The 21,984-nt window shown below is 38.4% G+C and overlaps 1 protein-coding gene across 1 annotated transcript in view; it reads right to left on the reverse strand.

Annotated features, from left to right (window-relative positions):
• MROH9 (maestro heat like repeat family member 9) overlaps nucleotides 1–21,984 on the reverse strand; it is a gene marked incomplete at both ends in the record, with an annotated part of 69,309 nt that overhangs the window by 20,724 nt on the left and 26,601 nt on the right. The window contains 5 exons of the mRNA XM_079723824.1: nucleotides 560–702; nucleotides 1,875–2,040; nucleotides 4,604–4,758; nucleotides 17,062–17,211; nucleotides 20,507–20,631. Coding sequence (XP_079579950.1) covers nucleotides 560–702; nucleotides 1,875–2,040; nucleotides 4,604–4,758; nucleotides 17,062–17,211; nucleotides 20,507–20,631 — 739 coding nt within the window. The remainder of the gene's footprint in view (nucleotides 1–559; nucleotides 703–1,874; nucleotides 2,041–4,603; nucleotides 4,759–17,061; nucleotides 17,212–20,506; nucleotides 20,632–21,984) is intronic.

Consider the following 21,984-nt stretch of genomic DNA (forward strand, 5'->3'; position numbering starts at 1 on the left):
TTACCCTGAGAGATCACTATCAGAGTAAATGGCAGAGCTAGTACATGTCCGGTTTTGGACCTGTTGTTCCTCCCTACTTTCTCTCTGCTTGGTGGCTTCCCTTTGTGGCAGGAAGAAACCGTGTTCTGTGGGAGTGGTTTTTGTTTTTTTTTTTCTGCGGTATGCGGGCCTCTCACTGTTGTGGCCTCTCCCATTGCGGAGCGCAGGCTCAGCAGCCATGGCTCACGGGCCCAGCCACTCCGCGGCATGTGGGATCTTCCCAGATCGGGGCACGAACCCGTGTCTCCTGCATCGGCAGGCGGACTCTCAACCACTGTGCCACCAGGGAAGCCCATGTGGGAGTGGTTTTTTATACACCGCATACACACTCAGGGAAGGTCCCAGCTTACTTCTAGGTACTTAGGGTAGTTACTTTTCCAAAGGCATCCTACCCTGTAGAGGACAGAAAACTGTAATAAATGAATATACTGCACAAGGGATTATATAGTTCCACGTGAACCCAAGGGAGTAGAAATATTTGACAGCTGGAAGCTCATTTCTTATACCACTAGTATCTCACATAGTCCTGTCTTCTGTCATCAGTCTCAGGTTGCTGGTGTAAAAGAGTTGAAATATGAGGGCCATCAAGAGCTGGGGGAAAAACTGGGCCACCGCTTTCTTGTAAGAATGAATAGTCAGCAGTGTGCACAGGGCCTGGGATGCCTATAAGGGAAGGAAAAAGGAGTCAAGAATGTAACCATCTCCCTTTAAACCCAGTCAGCAGTGGTGAGGTGGGTGGAAAGGCAGGGACTCTGCAACTCCTCCCCCAAATTCCTTGAAGGAAGCCTGAAGCACGCATGTGTATTCATTCTTTCAATAACAGTTACGCAGTCCATTATGAAGCAGGAACTGCACCAAGCAGTCTCTGGCCATGGGCTCCCAAATCACTATCAACAGTGCCTGGTTGCCAAACCAGCAGGATGCAAGCTGATTCTCAAGGAAGGCATACCTCCCAAGGCTCCATGCCTATGTGGTCATGAAAAATAGTCTTACCAGTAACCCAGGTCCCCCCAGAGCTTCAACAATCCAGGGCAGTGAAATATTTAAGGAGGGGCATGCCAGGTCACTAACAAATTGTTTGGTCTACTGACCACTACAATACCCACTCTATCAGAGAAACACATCACCTCACATTTGTGGAGCATTATCCATTTTTTCCCCTATTATATCTCTGTCAGACTTGAATTTACTCCCAGGAGTGGTGATTTGGGCGCTTGGGAGATATATAATGATGGACACAAATGAGATTTGGCCTTCACATGCCTATCAAGAGTCTGTGTGATCTGGCTGGTGGCTACCTCTCTGATACCATCTCCTACACCTTCACTCTTGCTCAGTTATTCTCCAGATGTTTTGGCCTCCTTGCTTCACTGATATACCAGGTAAGCTCCCGTCACCACGTGGCTTTTGCCCTTCTCTCTGTCTAGAACTCTCATGCCCAGATTATCTGCAAGGATCACTCCGTCACCTCATTGAGGTCTCTGATTCGATGTCACTACAGCAGAGAGACCTGCCCTGCCTGACCAATTTACCTAAACCTTCCCTGCCACTTTCTTTTCCCCACCCCACTTTATATCTCTTCTAAGCTTTATATCATCTGACACATAACACGTTTTTTTGGTTCATTGTCTGTGTCTCTTACAAGAATGTAAGCTTCATGATCGAGGTGCGGCATGTAGTAGGCACTCAATAAATACGTGTTGAGTGAATGAATGAATGAATGAATGAGAGCCAGATTGTGTTCAAGGAAGTATGACTGAGGCTGTGAGCAGATAGGGATTTTCACGACTAAGAAAACACCACCAGGAAAAAGAAACACTCGTTGTATTATTTACCGCCATGGACATCATGTTAGTCGTGTCAAGAGAGAAATATCTTCTTCCCATTATTCTTTCTTCCGTTGCCTCAGGCTTTTCTTTCAGTATCAACAAGATTGTCTTCAGCACAAGTGGAGCCGCACTTGACTCAGAGCCAGCCGCCTGCCACATCAGTATCAGAGTGCTGCAAACACAGCCCCCATCCCCGATAATGAAAATCATACGTTTTTCATTTCCTACTCAACACTGTGACACAAATCAGGAAAAGAGTCTTGGTTTTACATCTTTACAGTGCAAAGAAACTGCAGACAAGTCCAAAACTAACTGATATTCCCATTTCCAAATGATCCCATTAAGTTTCTTGTCCTTGAAAACAGAGGAAGAATTTCAATATGGTCTTGTGGAAAATAAAGACTGTAAGTCTGCAAGTTCATTTCCTACTGCTATTTAAATATCTGTCCAGCTCAATATCAGGAACTGGTCAGCTTTCTGTACTCCATACTCTTCCCTCCCACCTTGTGACCTTGTTTGTCCTGGGATAATAGAGGATTTAAAAACTGGTACGGAAATACAAATTAATATATAAATAAATATATCAATTTAAAAAACTAGGTAAAAAGCTAACTAAATTTAAAAAAAACTACATAACTTAAAAATTAGAAAATTAAATTTAAAAACTAGGGCTTCCGTGGTGGCACAGTGGTTGAGAGTCTGCCTGCCGATGCAGGGGACGCGGGTTCGTGCCCCGGTCCGGGAAGATCCCACATGCCATGGAGAGGCTGGGCCCGTGAGCCATGGCTGCTGAGCCTGCGCGTCTGGAGCCTGTGCTCCGCAACGGGAGAGGCCACAACAGTGAGAGGCCCGCGTACCACAAAAAAAAAACCAACAAAAGACTAAGCCATTTTCCCAAATGTCACACATATAGTCAGTGACACAGATGTAACTAGAACCCTGGCTTCTCAATCTCCAATTCCCAAGCTCCTTTCCCTACATACCTGTCACACTTCAAGATTATTCTTACTATTGCTCATCTTAAAAACTGCTATATGTCAAGCCATGCTGGGTTCTGAACTCAGTCGTTCTTTCTCTTTGCATTTAGGTTCCTAATGTGGGGGTCTGGTCCCTCAGAACATGGACACACCTATCTCTCTAGAACCCCAGTACTCAATTGCTTTTATCTGCAGGGCTTATTCATAGTACCATGCTTAGAACCACATGGACATCAAATTTCTCAAGCCCTGTCTCATTCTCTTACCTCTTTTTTTTTTTTTTTTTTTTTGCGGTACACAGGCCTCTCACTGTTGTGGCCCCTCCCGTTGCGGAGCACAGACTCCGGACAAGCAGGCCCAGCGGCCATGGCTCACGGGCCTAGCCGCTCCATGGCATGTGGGATATTCCCAGACCGGGGCACGAACCCGCGTCCCCTGCATCGGCGGGCGGACTCTCAACCACTGCACCACCAGGGAAGCCCTCTCTTACCTCTTGATCACACCTTCTTTCTGTTTCTCTGTTTAAGCTTACCTACAAATCCCAGTTTTTCTACCTCAATCCTCACCTACTATTACACAAGATATGCTAGTGACTTTTTAATTTTCACCTAATTCTAATTGTGTTTGCTTTCTGTACCTCCTCAGTACACACTGTTTGTAATGGGTTCATTGGCAGCTTTTATCTTACATCCATGTGGGTATATTCACTCTCCTCAACAAAATGCTTGAAGGCTGGTAATACTTTACACACAGTGGGTACTTAGTTCCTGAATGAGAAAACACTGAGTCTTATGAATATTTTTAGTTTCCAAGAATTTTCTAAATAGTAAAATACCTTGTGAGTTTAAGCTTCCTAAAAAATACAATCTTTAAGTTGGAAATAGAAAGTCGGTCATATAATTGGTTTAGTATTTTGTTGATTTCATTGCCTTCTTACAGACATTAACTAATTTAATCCATATAACAGCTTTATAGATGAAAAGAACTTTCCTCATTTCATAGTTGAGGAAATTGAGGATCAAGGAGTTTATGAAACTTACATGATGTCACACAGGATATAAGGGTCAAGGCTGGGATGCAATTGATTTTCATTTGTTTCCAAAGCCTGAATCCTTTCCATAATGTAATATCCTGCCTTTTATACTGTTAATAGTAGAGAAATAATACCTTCCCTTCCAGTGTACAAACTACAGAAATGCAGTGGTGTGATTTAATAAGCTCCTCTAACGTGGCTGTTAGAGTCATAGTGTCACGTAGGCTCACCTTAGCATACTTTCTTCTTAAATATTTCTCATGACCCTGGATCATGAATTTCAAATAAACAGTTAAGGGACAAGGACAGGTAAAATTCCCAATTATACCTGGGAATTTTAAATGTTTTATTATTTTATTGGTGGTTGGAAATATGTCTGTCCTTCATAAATAAGAAAAAAAGACTATGAATTTTATCACATGTGGGGAAAAAACCATTATAACTTTGAGAAGAGGTTTTTCAATATGGGATATGCAGCAGAACACAATTTAAATCCTCAGATAAATAATAGCAACAATTATGATTTCTTGATGGTCTACTCTGTGCCACATATTTTACAAAGATATGAATACTATAGATGATCTTATTTAAGCCTTACAATCATCCTATGTGGTACAAAAATAGATATTCTATTTCAGAAAAAAAGAAACCAGATCTGATTTGTTCAGGTCTGTCTGACTATGGAGACTGAACAAACTCTGTGGAAGGGGTGAGAGGGGGCTTACTTGTCTGCTGGGACTGGGTAGTCCATAAGTTGAAAGATGACCTTCTTTGGTGAAGTACGTGTCAACAGGGTAATGACCCTCAACATAACTTGCTTCAAAATGGGAGAAACATTTCCACACAATTGCTTATAAATAACATCCACAATTTTAGACACCTGGAAAAGCAATTTCACAGGTCAACAAGAGTCTCTCGTTGCACAGCCACCTCTAATCGAGGCGTTTCTTAGACAAAAGAATTCAGTCCCTCTCAGAATGACCAAGGCAGCAGTTAACACACAAATAAGCACTAGAGGAAAGCATATTTATGTGCATTACTATACAATGAAAATGTTTATTTGGATGAGAAATAAACATGCATTTATTTTTTTCTTCTGATTTTATTGAGATATAATTGTCATAAAGCAAGGTATAAGTTTAAAGTGTATAGCATAACGATTTGACTTACATACATCATGAAATTATTACCACAATAAGTTTAGTAAACATCTATCACCTCATATAGATACAAAATAAAAGAAAAACTATTTCCTTATGAAGAGAACTCTTAGGATTTACTCTCTCAATAACTTTCATATATAACATAAAGCAGTGTTAATTACATTTATCATGCTGTTCATTATATCCCTAGTACTTATTTATCTTCTAACTGGAAATTACCCCTCCCACCAGCCTCTGGTAACCACAAATCTGATCTCCCTTTCAATGAGTTTGTTTATTTATTTTTGAAGTATAATTAACCTATAACACTATGTTAATTCCTGGTGCAGAACATAGTGATTCTGTATTTCTATACATTACAAAATGTTCACCACGGTAAGTGTAGTTACCATGTCACTGTGCAAAGATATTATATTATTCTTGATTATATATGTTTCCCACACTGTACATTTCATCCCCATTACTCACCAGCGTCTATGTCTCCAGGTGAGTCCAAGTTGCCTCCTGCCTCTCTAGGAGGCTCTCCAAGATCAGTAAGTGAGTCTCACCCAGGCTCCTTTCAAATTACTGCTTCTGCCCTGGGTCTTGTGGAGCATGTGAGGTTTACTATGTCCCCTTTAAGAGTGAAGTCTTTGTTTCTTACAGCCCTCTGGCTCTCCTGAAAGCAAGCCCCACAGGCCTTCAAAGCCAGATGTTCTGGGGGCCCACCTTTCTGGTGCAGGACCCCCAGGCTGGGTAGCCCGATGTGGGGTTTAGACCCCTTGCTCCTTGGGCAGAACCTCTGAAATTGTGATTATCCTCCTGTTTGTGGGTTGCCTCCTTGGGGGTGTGGATATTGACTCTACAGTGTCTCTGCCCTTCCTACTCATCTCATTGTGCTCCCTTCTTTACAGCTTTAGTTGTAGATTTTTTTCTGCTAGTTTTCTGGTCTTTCTCGTCAATAGTTGCTCTGTAAATAGGTGTAATTTTGGTGTACCTGTTGGAGTAGGTGAGCTGAGGGTCCTCCTATTCTGCCATCTTGGCTGCCTCCCAATCTATGCATTTATGGATACTGGGAGAATACCCATTTTTTTAAAAAAAAGGTTTATTTTGGTTGGGTAGACTTTATTGTATAAAACATATAAGCTCAATTCAAAAAGCATATGTACAATATAATTTGAGTCCTTTAAAAAGAAAGTCAAAATAATGGAACAGAATAACAACAGAACAATATACTTCCGCAAACATTTTGACAATTAAAGGAGATATGAATCTATATTTTGAAGGAGTGAACTATGTGTTGAGGGAATGGACTAGAATGGTAAACACTGAATCATAATCTTTCAAATTTTCTTTATAGGCTCCAAGTTAGTTTTATTTTTTCCTTGTTTTCTGGCTTTATTCTTTTATTAAAAATTATTTTTTTAACATCTTATTGGAGTATAATTGCTTTACAATGGTGTGTTAGTTTCTGCTGTATAACAAAGTGAATCAGTTATACATATACATATGTTCCCATATCTCTTCCCTCTTGCGTCTCCCTCCCTCCCACCCTCTCTATCCCACCCCTCTAGGTGGTCACAAACCACCGAGCTGATCTCCCTGTGCTATCCAGCTGCTTCCCACTAGCGATCTATTTTACGTTTGGTAGTGTATATATATCCATGCCACTCTCTCACTTTGTCCCAGCTTACCCTTCCCCTCCCCATATCCTCAAGTCCATTCTCTAGTAGGTCTGTGTCTTTATTCCCATCTTACTCCTAGGTTCTTCATGACCTGTTTTTTTTTCCCTTAGATTCCATATATATGTGTTAGCATACGGTATTTGTTTTTATCTTTCTGACTTACTTCACTCTGTATGACAGACTCTAGTTCCATCCACCTCACTACAAATATCTCAATTTTGTTTCTTTTCATGGCTGAGTAATATTCCACTGTATATATGTGCCACATCTTCTTTATCCATTCATCTGATGATGGACACTTAGGTTGCTTCCATGTCCTGACTATTGTAAATAGAGCTGCAGTGAACATTTTGGTACATGACTCTTTTTGAATTATGGTTTTCTCAGGGTATATGCCCAGTAGTGGGATTGCTGGGTCGTATGGTAGTTCTATTTTTAGTTTTTTAAGGAACCTCCATACTGTTCTCCATAGTGGCTGTATCAATTTGCGTTCCCACCAACAGAGCAAGAGTGTTCCCTTTTCTCCACACCCTCTCCAGCATGTATTCTTTGTAGATTTTTTGATGATGGCCATTCTGACTGCTGTGAGATGATATCTCATTGTAGTTTTGATTTGCATTTCTCTAATGATTAATGATGTTGAGCATTCTTTCATGTGTTTGTTGGCAATCTGTATATCTTCTTTGGAGAAATGTCTTTCTAGGTCTTCTGCCCATTTTTGGATTAGGTTGTTTGTTTTTTGTTATTGAGCTGCATGAGCTGCTTGTAAGTCTTGGAGATTAATCCTTTGTCAGTTGCTTCATTTGCAAATATATTCTCCCATTCTGAGGGTTGTCTTTTGGTCTTGTTTATGGTTTCCTTTGCTGTGCAAAAGCTTTGAAGTTTCATTAGGTCCCATTTGTTTATTTTTGTTTTTATTTCCATTTCTCTAGGAGGTGGGTCAAAAAGGATCTTGCTGTGATTTATGTCATAGAGTATTCTGCCTATGTTTTCCTTTAAGAGTTTGATAGTGTCTGGCCTTACATTTAGGTCTTTAATCCAAAAAATTATTATTGAAATATAGTTGATTTACAATGTTGTGTTAGTTTCAGGTATACATCACGGTACTTCAGTAATTCTTTTTCAGGTTCTTTTTCCTTATAGGTTATTACAAAATATTGAGTATAGTTCCCTGTTCTATACAGTAGATCCCTGTTGATTATCTATTTTATATACAGTAGTATAAATATATTTATCCCAACCTCCTACTTATCCTTCCCCCCAACTTCCCCTTTGGTAACCATAAGTTTTGCTTTCTATATCTATGAGTCACTTTCAACTTTGTAAATAAGTTCATTTGTGTGTTTTTTTTTTTAGATTCCACATATAAGCAATATCATATGATGTTTCTCTTACTTGTATGGCTTACTTCACTTAGTATGATAATGTCTTGGTCCATCCATGTTGCTGCAAATGGCATCATTTCATTCTTTTTTACGTCTGAGTAATATTCCATTGTATATATATATACCACACCTCTTTATCCATTCATCTGTTGATGGAAATTTAGGTAGCTTCCATGTCTTAGCTATTGTAAATAGTGCTGCAATGAATATTGGGGTGCATGTTACTTTTTTTTTTTTTTTTTTGGCGGTACGCGGGCCTCTCACTGTTGTGGCTTCTCCCGTTGTGGAGCACAGGCTCCGGACACTCAGGCTCAGTGGCCATGGCTTATGGGCCCAGCCGCTCCGCAGCATGTGGGATCTTCCCGGAATGGGGCACGAACCTGTATCCCCTGCATTGGCAGGTGGACTCTCAACCACTGCGCCACCAGGGAAGCCCTGCATGTTACTTTTTGAATTATAGTTTTATCTAGATATATGCCCAGAAGTGGGATTTCTGGATCATCTGGTAACTCTATTTTTAGTTTTTTACAGAACCTCCATACTGTTGTCCACAGTGGCTGCACCAATTTAAATTCCCACTTAGAGTGTAGGAGGGTTCCTTTTTCTCCATACGCTCTCCAGCATTTATTATTTGTAGACTTTTTTTTGAAATAAATTTATTTATTTTTGGCTGCATTGGGTCTTCGTTGTTGCATGTGAGCTCTCTGTACTTGCAGCAAGCCGGGGCTACTCTTTGTTGCGGTGTGTGGGCTTCTCACTGCGGTGGCTTCTCTTCTTGCGGAGCATGGGCTCTAGGCTTGTGGGCTTCAGTAGTTGCTGCACGTGGGCTCAGTAGTTGTGGCTCGCGGGCTCAGTAGTCGTGGCTCGCGGGCTGTAGAGCGCAGGATCAGTAGTTGTGGTGCATGGGCTTAGTTGCTCCATGGCATGTGGGATCTTCTTGGACCAGGGCTTGAACCCGTGTCCCCTTCATTGGCCAGAGGATTCTTAAACACTGAACGACCAGGGAAGTCCCTATTTGTAGACTTTTTGATGATGGCCATTCTGAATGGTGTGAGGTGATACTTTATTGTAGTTTTCATTAGCATTTCTCTAATAATTAGTGATATTAAGCATCTTTTCATCTGCCTGTTGGCCATCTGTATATCTTCTTTGGAGAAATGCCTATTTAGATCTTCTGCCCATTTTTTGATTGGGTTATTTGTTTTTTTTTTTTTTGATATTGAGCTGCATGAGCTGTTTGTATATTTTGGAAATGAATCTCTTTTTGGTTGCATCATTTCCAAATATTTTCTCCATTCTGTGGGCTGTATTTTGTTCTGCTTATGGTTTCCTTTGATGTACAAAAGCTTTTACATTTAATTAGATCTCATTTGTTTATTTTTGTTTTTATTTCCATTATTCTAGGAGACTGATCTGAAAAGATATTGCTGAGATTTATGTCAAAGAGTGTTCTGCCTATGATTTACTCTAGGAGTTTTATAGTATCTGGTCTTACATTTAGGTCTTTAATCCATTTTGAGTTTGTATTTTTATATGGTGTTAGAGAATGTTCTATTTCACTCTTTAACATGTAGCTGTCCAGTTTTCTCAGCACCACTTGTTAAAGTGATTGTCTTTTCTCCATTGTATATTCTTGTCTCCTGTGTCATATATTAATTGACCATAGGTGGGTTTATTTCTGGGCTTTCTATCCTGTTACATTGATCTATATGTGTGTTTTTGTGCCAGGACCATACTGTTTTGACTACTGTAGCTTTGTATTATAGAATGAGCTCTGAAGTGTTCCTTCCTCTGCAATTTTTTGGGAACAGTTTCAGCAGTATAGATATTTTCTGTATATGTTTGGTATAATTTACCTGTGAAGCCATCTGCTCTGGGCCTTTTGTTTGTTGGGAGTTTTTTTGTTTTAATTTTTGAATTTTAATTAATTTTTTTTATACAGCAGGTTCTTATTAGTCATCAGTTTTATACACATCAGTGTATACATGTCAAACCCAATCGCCCAATTCATCACACCATCACCCCGACCGCCCACCACTTTCTCCCCTTGGTGTCCATATGTTTGTTTTCTACATATGTGTTGCAATTTCTGCCCTGCAAACGGGTTCATCTGTACCATTTTTCTAGGTTCCGCATATATGCGTTAATATACGATATTTGTTTTTCTCTTTCTGACTTACTTCACTCTCTATGACAGTCACTAGATCCATCCATGTCTCAACAAATGACTCAATTTCGTTCCTTTTTATGGCTGAGTAATATTCCATTGTATATATGTACCACATCTTCTTTATGCATTTGTCTGTTGATGGGAATTCAGATTGCTTCCATGACTTGGCTATTGTAAATAGTGAAGCAATGAACATTCGGGTGAATGTGTCTTTTTGAATTATGGTTTTCTCTGGGTATAAGCCCAGTAGTGGGATTGCAGGATCATAGGGTAATTCTATTGTTAGTTTTTTAAGGAACCTCCATACTGTTCGCCATAGTGGCTGTATCAATTTACATTCCCACCAACAGTGCAGGAGGGTTCCCTTTTCTCCCCACTCTCTCCAGCATTTGTTGTTTGCAGGATTTCTGATGAAGCCCATTCTAACTGGTGTGAGGTGATACCTCATTGTAGTTTTGATTTGCATTTCTCTATTAGTGATGTTGAGCAACTTTCCATGTGCTTCTTGACCACCTGTATGTCTTCTTTGGAGAAATGTCTATCTAGGTCTCCTGGCCATTTTTGGATTGGGTTGTTTGTTTTTTTTAATATTGAGCTGCATGAGCTGTTTATATATTTTGGAGATTAATCCTTTGTCCGTTGATTCGTTTGCAAATATTTTTCCCCATTCTGAGGGTTGTCTTTTCGTCTTGTTTATGGTTTCCTTTGCTGTGCAAAAGCTTTGAAGTTTCATTAGGTGCCATTTGTTTATTTTTGTTTTTATTTCCATTACTCTAGGAGGTGGATCAAAAAAGATCTTGCTGTGATTTATGTCACAGAGTGTTCTTCCTATGTTTTCCTCTAAGATTTTTATAGTGTCTGGTCTTACATTTAGGTCTCGAATCCATTTTGAGCTTGTTTTTGTGTATGGTGTTAAGGAGTGTTCTAATTTCATTCTTTTACATATAGCTGTCCAGTTTTCCCAGCATCACTTATTGAAGAGACTGTCTTTTCTCCATTGTATATCCTTCCCTACTTTGTCATAGATTAGTTGACCATAGGTGCGTGGGTTTTTCTCTGGGCTTTCTATCTTGTTCCACTGATCTATCTTTCTCTTTTTGTGCCAGTACCATATTGCCTTGATTACTGTAGCTTTGTAGTATAGTCTGATGTCAGGGAGTCTGATTCCTGCAGCTCCGTTTTTTTTTTCCTCAAGACTGCTTTGGCTATTTGGGGTCTTTTGTGTCTCCATACAAATTTTAAGATTTTTTGTTCTAGTTCCGTAAAAAAATGCCATTGGTAATATGATAGGGATTGCACTGAATGTGTAGATTTCTTTGGGTAGTATAGTCATTTTCACAATATTCATTCTTCCAATCCAAGAACATGGTATATCTCTCCATCTGTTGGTATCATCTTTAATTTCTTTCATCAGTGTCTTATAGTTTTCAGCATAAAGGTCTTTTTTCTCCCTAGGTAGGTTTATTCCTACGTATTTTATTCTTTTTGATGCAGTGGTAAATGGGAGTGTTTCCTTAATTTCTCTTTCAGATTTTTCATCATTAGTGTATAGGAATGCAAGAGATTTCTGTGCATTAAATTTGTATCCTGCAACTTTACCAAATTCATTGATTAGCTCTAGTAGTTTTCTGGTGACATCTTTAGGATTCTCTATGTATAGTATCATGTCATCTGCAAACAGTGACAGTTTTACTTCTTCTTTTCCAATTTGTATTCCTTTTATTTCTTTTTCTTCTCTGACTGCCATGGCTAGGACTTCCAAAACTATCTTGAATAATAGTGGTGCGAGTGGACATCTGTGTCTTGTTCCTGATCTTAGAGGAAATGCTTTCAGTTTTTCACCATTTAGAATGATGTTTGCTGTGGGTTTGTCATATATGGCGTTTATTATGTTGAGGTAGGTTCCCTCTATGCCCACTTTCTGGAGATTTTTTTATCATAAATGAGTACTGAAGTTTGTCAAAAGCTTTTTCTGCATCTATTGAATGATCATATGGTTTTTATTCTTCAATTTTTTAATATGGTGTATCACATTGATTGATTTGCATATATTGAAGAATCCTTGCATCCCTGGGTTAAATCCCACTTGATCTTGGTGTATGATCCTTTTAATGTGTTGTTGGATTCTGTTTCCTAGTATTTTGTTGAGGATTTTTGCATCTATATTCATCAGTGAAATTGGTCTGTAATTTTCTTTTTTTGTGGTATCTTTGTCTGTTTTTGGTATCAGGGTGATGGTGACCTCATAGAATGAGTTTGGGAATGTTCCTTCCTCCGCAGTTTTTTGGAAGAGTTTGAGAAGGATGGGTGCTAACTCTTCTCTAAATGTATGATAGAATTCACCTGTGAAGCCATCTGGTCCTTGACTTTCGTTTGTTGGAAGATTTTTAATCACGGTTTCAATTTCATGACTTGTGGTTTGTCTGTTTATATTTTCTATTTCTTCCTGGTTCAGCCTTTTCAGATTGTACCTTTCTGAGAGTTTGTCCCTTTCTTCTAGGTTGTCCATTCTACTGGCATACAGTTGCTTGTAGTAATGTCTTATGGTCCTCTGTATTTCTGTGGTGTCTGTTGTACCTTCTCCTTGTTCATTTCTAATTTTATAGATTTGGACCCTCTACCTTTTCTTCTTGATGAGTCTGGCTAAAAGTTTATCATTTTAAAAAATGTTTTCAAAGAACGAGCTTTTATTTTCATTAATCTTTTCTACTGCTTCCTTGGTCTCTATTTCATTTATTTCTGCTCTGAACTGTATGATTTCTTTCCATCTACTAACTTTGGGTTTGCTTTGTTTTTCTTTTTCTAGTTGCTTTAGATGTAAGGTTAGGTTGCTCATTTGAGATTTTTCTTGTTTTCTGAAGTAAGCTTGTATTGCTATAAACGTCCGTGTTAGAACTTCTTTTGCTGCATCCCATAGATTTTGGATCGTTGTTTTCACTTTTATCTGTCTCTAGGTATTTTTTTATTTCCTCTTTGGTTTCTTCAGTGATCCATTGGTTGTTCAGTAGCATGTTTTTTAGCCTCCACATGTTTGTGTTTTTTACAGTAGTTTCTTATAGTTGATTTCTAATCTCATAGAATTGTGGGTGGAATAAATGCTTGATATGATTTCAGTTTTCTTAAATTTACTCAGGCTTGCTCTGTGGCCCAGCATGTTATCTACCCTGGAGAATATTCCATGTAAACTTGAAAAGAATGTGTATCCCACTTCTTTCAGATGGAATGCTCTTTAAATGTCAATTAAGTCCATCTGGTCTAATGAGTCATTTAACACTATTAATGTGTTACTGTTAATTTCTCCTTTTATGTCTGATAATGTTTGCCTTGTATATTGAGGTGCTCCTATGTTGGGGGCATAAAAAGTTACAATTGTTATTTCTTCTTCTTGGATTGATCCCTTGATCATTATGTATTGTCCTTCCTTGTCTCTGGTAACAGTCTTTATATTAAAGTCTATTTTGTCTGATATGAGTATTGCTGCTCCCGCTGTCTTTTGATTTCCATTTGTATGGAATATCTTTTTCCATCCCCTCACTTTCAGTCTTTATGTGTCTCTAGATCTGAAGTGGGTATCTTGTAGGCAACGTATATATGAGTCTTATTTTTGTATCCATTCAGCCAATCTGCGTCATTTGGTTGGAGCATTTAACCCATCTACATTTAAGGTAATTATCGATATGTATGTTCTTATTGCCATTTTGTTAATTGTTTTGGATTTGTTTTCTGTAGGTCTTTTTTCTTTCCCTTTCCTCTTTTGTTCTCTTCTCTTATGATTTGATGACTATCCTTAGTGTTGTGTTTAGATTCCTTTTTCTTTTTTGTGTGTATGTACATTATAGATTTTTGGTTTGCAGTTACCATGAGGTTTTGGTATAGTAGTCTCTCTCTATATATATATACACACAAGATTGTTTTACATTCCTGATATCTTAATTTCTAATGCATTTTAAATATCTTGCATTTGTACTCTCCTCCTCTCACGATTACTGATTTTGAGATCATATTTGTGTGTGGATAATTTCCTACATTTACTGTAAGTTTGCCTTTACTGGTGAGCTACCACTCTCATAATTTTCTTGTTTCTAGTTGTGGCCTTTTCGTTTCCACTTAGAGCAGTTCCTTTAGCATTTATTGTAAAGCTCGTTTGGTGGTGCTGAGTTCTTTTAGCTTTTGCTTGTCTGTAAAGCTTTTGATTTCTCTATTGAATCTGAACGAGAGCCTGGGTAGGGTATTCTTGGTTGTAGGTTTTTCCCTTTCATCACGTTAAATATATCATGCCACCCCCTTCTGGCCTGCAGAGTTTCTGCTGACAAATCAGCTGATTCCCTTGTATGTTATTTTTTGCTTTTCCCTTGTTGCTTTTAATGTTTTCTCTGTCTTTAATTTTTGTCCATTTGATTACTATGTGTTTGGGTGTGTTCTTCCTTGAGTTAATCCTTTATGGGATTCTCTGTGCTTCCTGAACTTGGGTGATTGTTTCCTTTCCCATGTAAGGGAAGTTTTCAGCTATTAGCTCTTCAAATATTTTCTCAGGCCATTTCTCTCCCTCTTCTATTTCTGGGACCTCTATAATGTGAATGTTGGTGCCTATGACCTTGTCCCAGAGGTCTCTTAGACTTTCTCCATTTACTTTTATTCTATTTTCTTTATTCTGCTCTGCAGCAGTGATTTCCACCACTCTGTCTTCCAGCTCACTGATTCATTCTTCTGCCTCATTTATTCTGCTATTAATTCCTTCTAGTGTATTTTTTCATTTCAGTTATTGTATTCTTATTTTCTAACTCTCTGATGAAAACTTCTTGTACTTTCTTGCTCTGTGCATCCATTCTTTTCCCGAGTTCTTGGATCATCTTTAAGTTCATTACTCTGAACTCTTTCTTGGGTAGATTGCCTATCTCCACTTCACTTAGTTGTTCTTCTGGAGTTTTATCTTTTTCATTTTGTCTGGAATATATTCCTTTGCCATCTCTTTTTTTAAAAAAATTCTATTTGTATTTTATTTATGTAGTAGCTTAGTTATGTTTCTCAACCTTGAAGAAGTGGCCCTCAGTAGGGGATGTCCTTTGTGTCACAGCAATACACTTTCCTCTTATCACCGAATGGCCAGGGACTAGCTGGTCCCAGGGTAGGTTCTGACCTGTGTTTGCACACTCAGTTCTGCAGCCTGTGGGATCATAATTTTCTTGCTTCTGGTGCCTGCCCCTTGGTGGGTAAGGCTGGTTTAGAGGCTTGTGCAGGCTTCCTGGTGAGAGGGGCCAGTACCTGCCTTCTGGTTGGTGGACCTGTGTCTTGGTCCTCTTGTGGGCAGGGCCATGTAAAGGGATGTGTCTATTCGTGGCTATGGGCTCAGGAAGTCTTTAGACAGCATGTTTGCTGATGGGTGTGGCTGTGTTCCCACCTTGTTGGTTGTTTGGCCTGAGGAATCCCAACACTGGAGCCAACAGGCTGTTGGGTGAGGCCAGGTCTCAGTGCCAAGGACCCAAGCAAGATATCTTCCTCCAGCCAGAGTTCACATAGATGAACACTCCCTGATATGTCCACCACCAGCTTTTATGACCCCAGAGAGAGCCACAGCTGCTCTCTGCCTTCCGAGGAGACCCTCCAAGACCAGCAGGTAAGTTGGCCCAGGCTTCTATGAAATTACTGCGCATGTGACCTATGCTTTTGCACAAGGTCCCACATTCAGAAGGTCCTTCACTTTGTTTAAACCTCTGCTGTCATCATATTGAAAATTTTAATAAGTTTTTCCTTGAGTTTGTGTTTTGTAAGTGAAGTCCCATGGGACAGTGGAGCCTCTGTGTGTGTGTGTGTGGGGGGGGGCAGTATGAGAGTCAGCTACGGCTCCTGAAGCCTCATCAGCGGCAGCATTCACAATTCCCTAAGAACACAGAATTCCAGTGGACCCATGATGTGCAGGGGTTCAGTGGGAAATCAAAGCAGGTATAAGATAAACATTTATTGATGCCTCAACCACTTAGGCTGAAAATGATGACATAGAAGGAAAGAGAAAGATGTGTCAATCCATAAATTCTTTTCCTTTCAATCTTTCCTTACTCACAAACAAAATGAAGATAGAGAGTGTTAATAGAATGTGTGAATGACAAGGAGTGAAATAAAGACAATTAAGGTAGTTTTGTGTAGTGTTTACCACTCTAAGAATAAAATAAATATGCATGCATGAAATATGAATTGTAGTATTTTGTTAAGTTGTGTGCTCTTATATTTGCAGCTATGATTGGCATTGCACAATAGAAGGATGGCAAAATGCATGCTAATATTATAAACTTTTAGTTTTTTTTTTAACTTAGAAAATAACAACACCATGACAAATTGAGAGAGAGAGAGAGAGAGGGAAAATCTTCATATGTTTCTACATCTAATGGTAGTTTTTTTCTATGTTTTGAATAAGAAGCCCCACATTTCAGTTTGCACTGGGCCCCACAAATTATGTGGCCAGCCCTACAGCTAGCTGAGGGTTCTTAAAACTTTCCTTAATGGTTACACAGGGGATTTCAATTACAGTTGTACTATTTTATTGTTGTTAATGCATTTCTTTAAACTTTGAAGCAAGTATAGCAAAATGTTACAATTTGGTGTGATTGGTGAGTGAATGTTCATTACATTATTTTGAAACTCTTTTGTATGCTTGAAATATTTCACACAAAAGCCTCATTCTATTGAAGTGATGTAATGAACAATGGCAAGAAACATATATGAAAAGAAGGAGGCGTATAACAAAGGCAGTAAGAGCCCATTAGAGAATACATTCTGCACTCCCCTGCTCATTGTCAAGTATCTTACCATGGTGACCTTATGGGCATAATATTCCAGAGTCAGTTTCACTATGGTTGCTGCCTCCGATGCAGTTGTTTTGTCAGGTGCAGAGAGTCTCATCAGGAGACTCCACACAAAGTCAGTTAGCAAGCGTGGCAATAAGGTTTGTCCTACACTCTGAAACCAAAAAGGAGAGTCATGATCTCAGGCTTTACTTATATCAAGAGAAGCAAGACAGCTGAACCCAGACATCCTGCGGGAAGCTTCAGGGCCAGGCAAGGCCGTATGATTTTTGTGGGCCCTAGGCACCTTTGCTGCTGTGGGCCTTTTCCTCCATTAAAAAATATTAAAAATTATATTTTACAATTGTGTTGCTATTAAGATGACTGTAATTCAAGTTGAATTATATATATTTTTTCATCTGATTTTTAAAGCAATTAAAACATTTTCATCTGAATAAGTCAGCTCTGGGGGCAAGCCAGGGAGAAGTGGAAAATCATGGCATTGCAATTCAGAGGAACTATAAAATATTGATTTTATCCCATTTCAGCTATTCAAATACTAGAAATTATTGTGAACTTCAGCTTTGGAAATGAATTTGCTCAGATCAGAAACAAGCATGATTTGTAGAAGATGAAGGAAAGGATGGGGTAAGAAAGGCAGGGTCATTCAAGGGTGTGGACTTTTTCTCAGAGAAGTATCAAGAAGTGGGAAGAGAAAAAAAGGCCCATATGTCCACGACTGAGGTACAACAACTACAATTCAAACAATCTCTTTTTAAAGTTAGAGGAATATCCATGGGCCATAAAATGTGAAAAAAATCACAATATTATGGATCTCTCAATTAAGAAAGATGAATGAACCACATTTCCTCCTTTTGTATATATGTATGTATATATATATATATATATATTCAAAATTTCCTTTATGTGTGTGTGTGTGCCATACTCTAAAATACAGAAAGTACTCAATATTGCCAATAAAAGCTTTTCTCCATCCCCATTAAAGTAATTGAACATAGCTCTTTCTGGTCAATAGGGAAGGACTGAGGTCTGAGTGAAAGTTTACGACCACCAGGCTCCCTCCTACTGGACAGAGGGGTGAGGGATAGTATTTTTGGAAAGCTATGAAAGATGGATAAAGGAGGGTCACTAAGGCTTGGTGAGGTGAACTGAATATTATAAACAGTTTGCTCTACTTTGAGAAAACCAGATTTAATTATATAAGATATTGAATTTTAAAAAATCATTGGAAGAGGGAATATTCTCTTTTGCATATTTGTTTATTCAACAAAATATTTTAGTTTGGTGCCTATTAAAAAGTTGTAGAAGGAGCAATTCCTAGTGAAACTTAGAGATAGTGTTAGAAGTTTCTGGTATGTCAAGGTTGAACAAAGAAGAACAAACCTGACTCCATATTGGATCTATTCCTTTAGCTCTAGCCTTTGTGCTCCATTGCCTGTGCCTAGTCATGCTAGCTTTGCACCTTTGTCTCAAACAGTAAGAGAATGTGACCTATAGCCCGGAATATACATACTAACCCTTTCTCAATATTCTGCCCCCCAGACTTGACCTTTAAATGTATAACACATTTCCATTCATATAGAGATAAAAAGGTTCAGAATAGAAAATAATAGTTGTCTTGTTGGAGGTTTACAGGAACATTGTGACCAGACCTACCTGGACAGCTGCAAGAACAAAGGATTTCTTTGTTCTTGCACCAATTAGTTTGTAACAACCAGTCACACCTCCCCTCCCCTTTTAATGTAAAAGAAGCCTGAATTCTAACTCGGGTAAGATGATTCTTTGGGACACTAGTCCACCATCTTCTTGGTCTGCTGGATTTTCGAATAAAGTCACTATTCCTTGCCCCAACCCCTTGTCTTTTGATTTATTGGTCTATTGTGCAGCAAACAGTATGAGTATGGAGTCAGTAACAAAGGTATAGATATGACAGTAGAGTACATCAAATTATAGGACTCCCTTTATAAAATGTGATCTAGCTCTCTTGACTAAAACCTTGATGCTTATCCTCCTATTTGCATCCTTTGGACTTTGTCTTTGGATATGGTCCTCTTGGTTTCCTTACTAAAGCCTTAGATTCTCTCACCCATTTGTCCCAATCTACCTCTGAAAGTACCTACCTCAGGGTTTTCCAGCTACCGCTCTTGCACACAGTGCTAGTACTAGACCTGCTTTGATCTCACAATTGAGAACTGAATAACAGGTCATGAACACAGGACCCAGGGCACCTTCCCCCAAACCCAAGGATTTCTAAATCTGATGAACATTAAACTCAGATAAGAGAGGATGCTAAACTGGAAGTGGAGATAGTAAGACCCATGAACCACTTGGAAGAGACCCTGAGGAAGCTGCCAGTCTTAGGCTAACTAGCCTAGTTATGGGGCTCAGGATTTCAATTCTAGGGCTCTGGAGTGAAGCATGGAAGGATGTGAAAGGATTTTCTAGTAAACCTCTACAGATGCCTGGTTTCTTCACTTAAATAGACAACTTTGTAGTCAACCAGGTTTGTGACTTTTGAGGGGAGGTGGATTATGAATAATGCTTGATTTTGGAAAGATGCATCATCATGAAGATGCATATTTAGGACATATATGTGGTATTTTTGATTGTATTATTTGAGGTATATTGTTTTCATATCTCCTCAGCCTCCCACAATTCTATCTACCTCAGCTGTGGGAGGGCAAGGCACTGCTTTATGCATGTACCTTTAGGAGGAACCATAAGACCCTCCCAACTCAAGAGATAAGCTAGCCTGAAGAACCTCCCCAGAAGGCTTTGCTGAACTGTTAACGCGTGTAGCTAGACACATTAGAGAGCACAACTGTTAGACAATCTGTTAGACAGCACAACTTAGGTGCCAGTGACCTCTCAAGCATATGAATAAGCCCATATACTTTGAAGAAGGTGAGGGAATGTATACAGTTATAGAGCCTCATTATTTTCCCCAAAGGTTGGGGCAATGTAAAAATTATTTACTTGGTACTGAGGTTTATCACTTGAACTTTAAAAAAAATTTAAATTTAAGAGGTTTTTAAAATGTAAATTGCATTATATTGATATTTGCTCAATAAATTATAATAACATTGAAAAGGCTGTTAATTGTTGAATTCATTAATTTTGCTAGAACATCAGAAGTTTCCCATCTTTAGTAACTTATTAGCCAAACAATAAGAAGCATAATAACTAGGAAACACCTATCTCATTTGCATTCTGTAAGGATTAGGTAAAATAATATAAATTGCTAGATTCTGGAATAATAGGCATAATTCTTATTAATAGAGATGAAAATCAGGAAGCCAAATACTCTATCATTTACTCTTTGCTTTACTGAATTTAAATAAAACAGAAAAAAATCTATTAAACATACAAATTTTGTTGAAATAAGTTACCACTAAAAGTAATAATACACATGAAACAAAAGCCATAGGATAAAGTGGGGGCTAAGTTACCTGAGCAATTTTACTTTTGTCTCTTTGCAAGATCTTGGGTAGAAATTCTGTATCAGAGGGAGAAGGCAGGAAGCAGTGACTTCCAGGCTTATTATACTTTGTACTTTTAATTTTTGCAGTATCCGCTGTATTAAGGAAAAGAGTTTAAGGTTTTTATTTGATCACTGGTTCCTCTATAACATTGCTATTTCCAATTTCCTCTTCCTGCCCAATTCTGGAGTCTAAAGTTTCTGAATGTTTAACTCTCTGCTAACAGTTTAGTCACATAAAATATTGACTACATTGATCCAGAGTTTAAAAAGTGTTTAAGAGAGGCCTCTGTGAAATATGAATAAAGGACATAGATAATTTTAATAAGTTGACCAAATATCAAGTACATTTAGGCCATCAAGTGCATTGTTCAGTGCAATGGAAGAACTACTGCTAAGTTGGGGTGTATATTGGTAAAAGAGCAGACTTAGAGGCATTTTGCAAGGAGCTGGGGGAGTGGTACAGCAAGAAAGAGAAAAGCCCTCAACATAAGCTTCAGGTGCAGATGTCTTTTGTTCTAGAGAAGGTAGGTTTTAAATGACTTTGCTTGTTTGCTAACAGCTTTATAGAGATATAACCAATATGCAACATATTTAAAGTGTATAATTTGGTAAGTTATTATATATGTATGTGCCCATAAACATCACTGCAATAAAAAAAGATTTATTCCCTCCAAAAGTTTCCTCATGTCCTTTTGTAATTGATCAAACCTGCTCCCAGATCCCGCTCCCTGATTCAAAGGCAGGCACTGATCTACATTCTGTCAAGTTTGTATTTTCAAGTTTTATATAAGTGGAACCATTTAGTATTTACTTTTTTGTTGTTTGGAATCTTTCATTTAGCAAAATTATTTGCAATCCATCCATGTTTTTTCTTGTATCAATAGTCTTAGTGATGGATACTATTCCATTGTACATAGATACCATCATCTGCTTATTCATTCACCTTTTGGTAGACATTTGGGTTGTTTCCAGTTTTTGGCTATTACAAATAAAGGTGCTATCAACATTCATGTACAAGTCTTTGAACGGATATTTGCTTTCATTTCTCTTAGGTAAACACTAAGCTGTGGAATGACTGGATCATATGGTAGATGTGTGTCTGACTTTTTAGGATACTGCCAAATTATCTTCCAAAGCTGTTGTATCACTTCACATTCCCTCTAGCAATGTATGAGAGTTCCAGTTGCTTCACACCTTTAATAATGCATTGTATGGTCAGTCTTTTCAATTTTAGACATTTTAACTGGAGTGCAGTGGTGTCTCACTGCAGTTTTAATTTACCTTTCTTTTATGACTGTGTATTGATCATCCTTTGATGTGCATCCTTGCAATCTGTGCTTCTTTAGTGAATTGACTACTCAAATCTACAATTATATTTTTATTTTTATTTATTTATTTATTTATTTATTTATTTTTTATTAGTTTCTGCTTTATAACAAAGTGAAT

This window comes from Hyperoodon ampullatus (genome assembly GCF_949752795.1).
Source record: "Hyperoodon ampullatus genome assembly, chromosome: 2".
Classification (NCBI taxonomy): Eukaryota; Metazoa; Chordata; class Mammalia; order Artiodactyla; family Ziphiidae; genus Hyperoodon; species Hyperoodon ampullatus.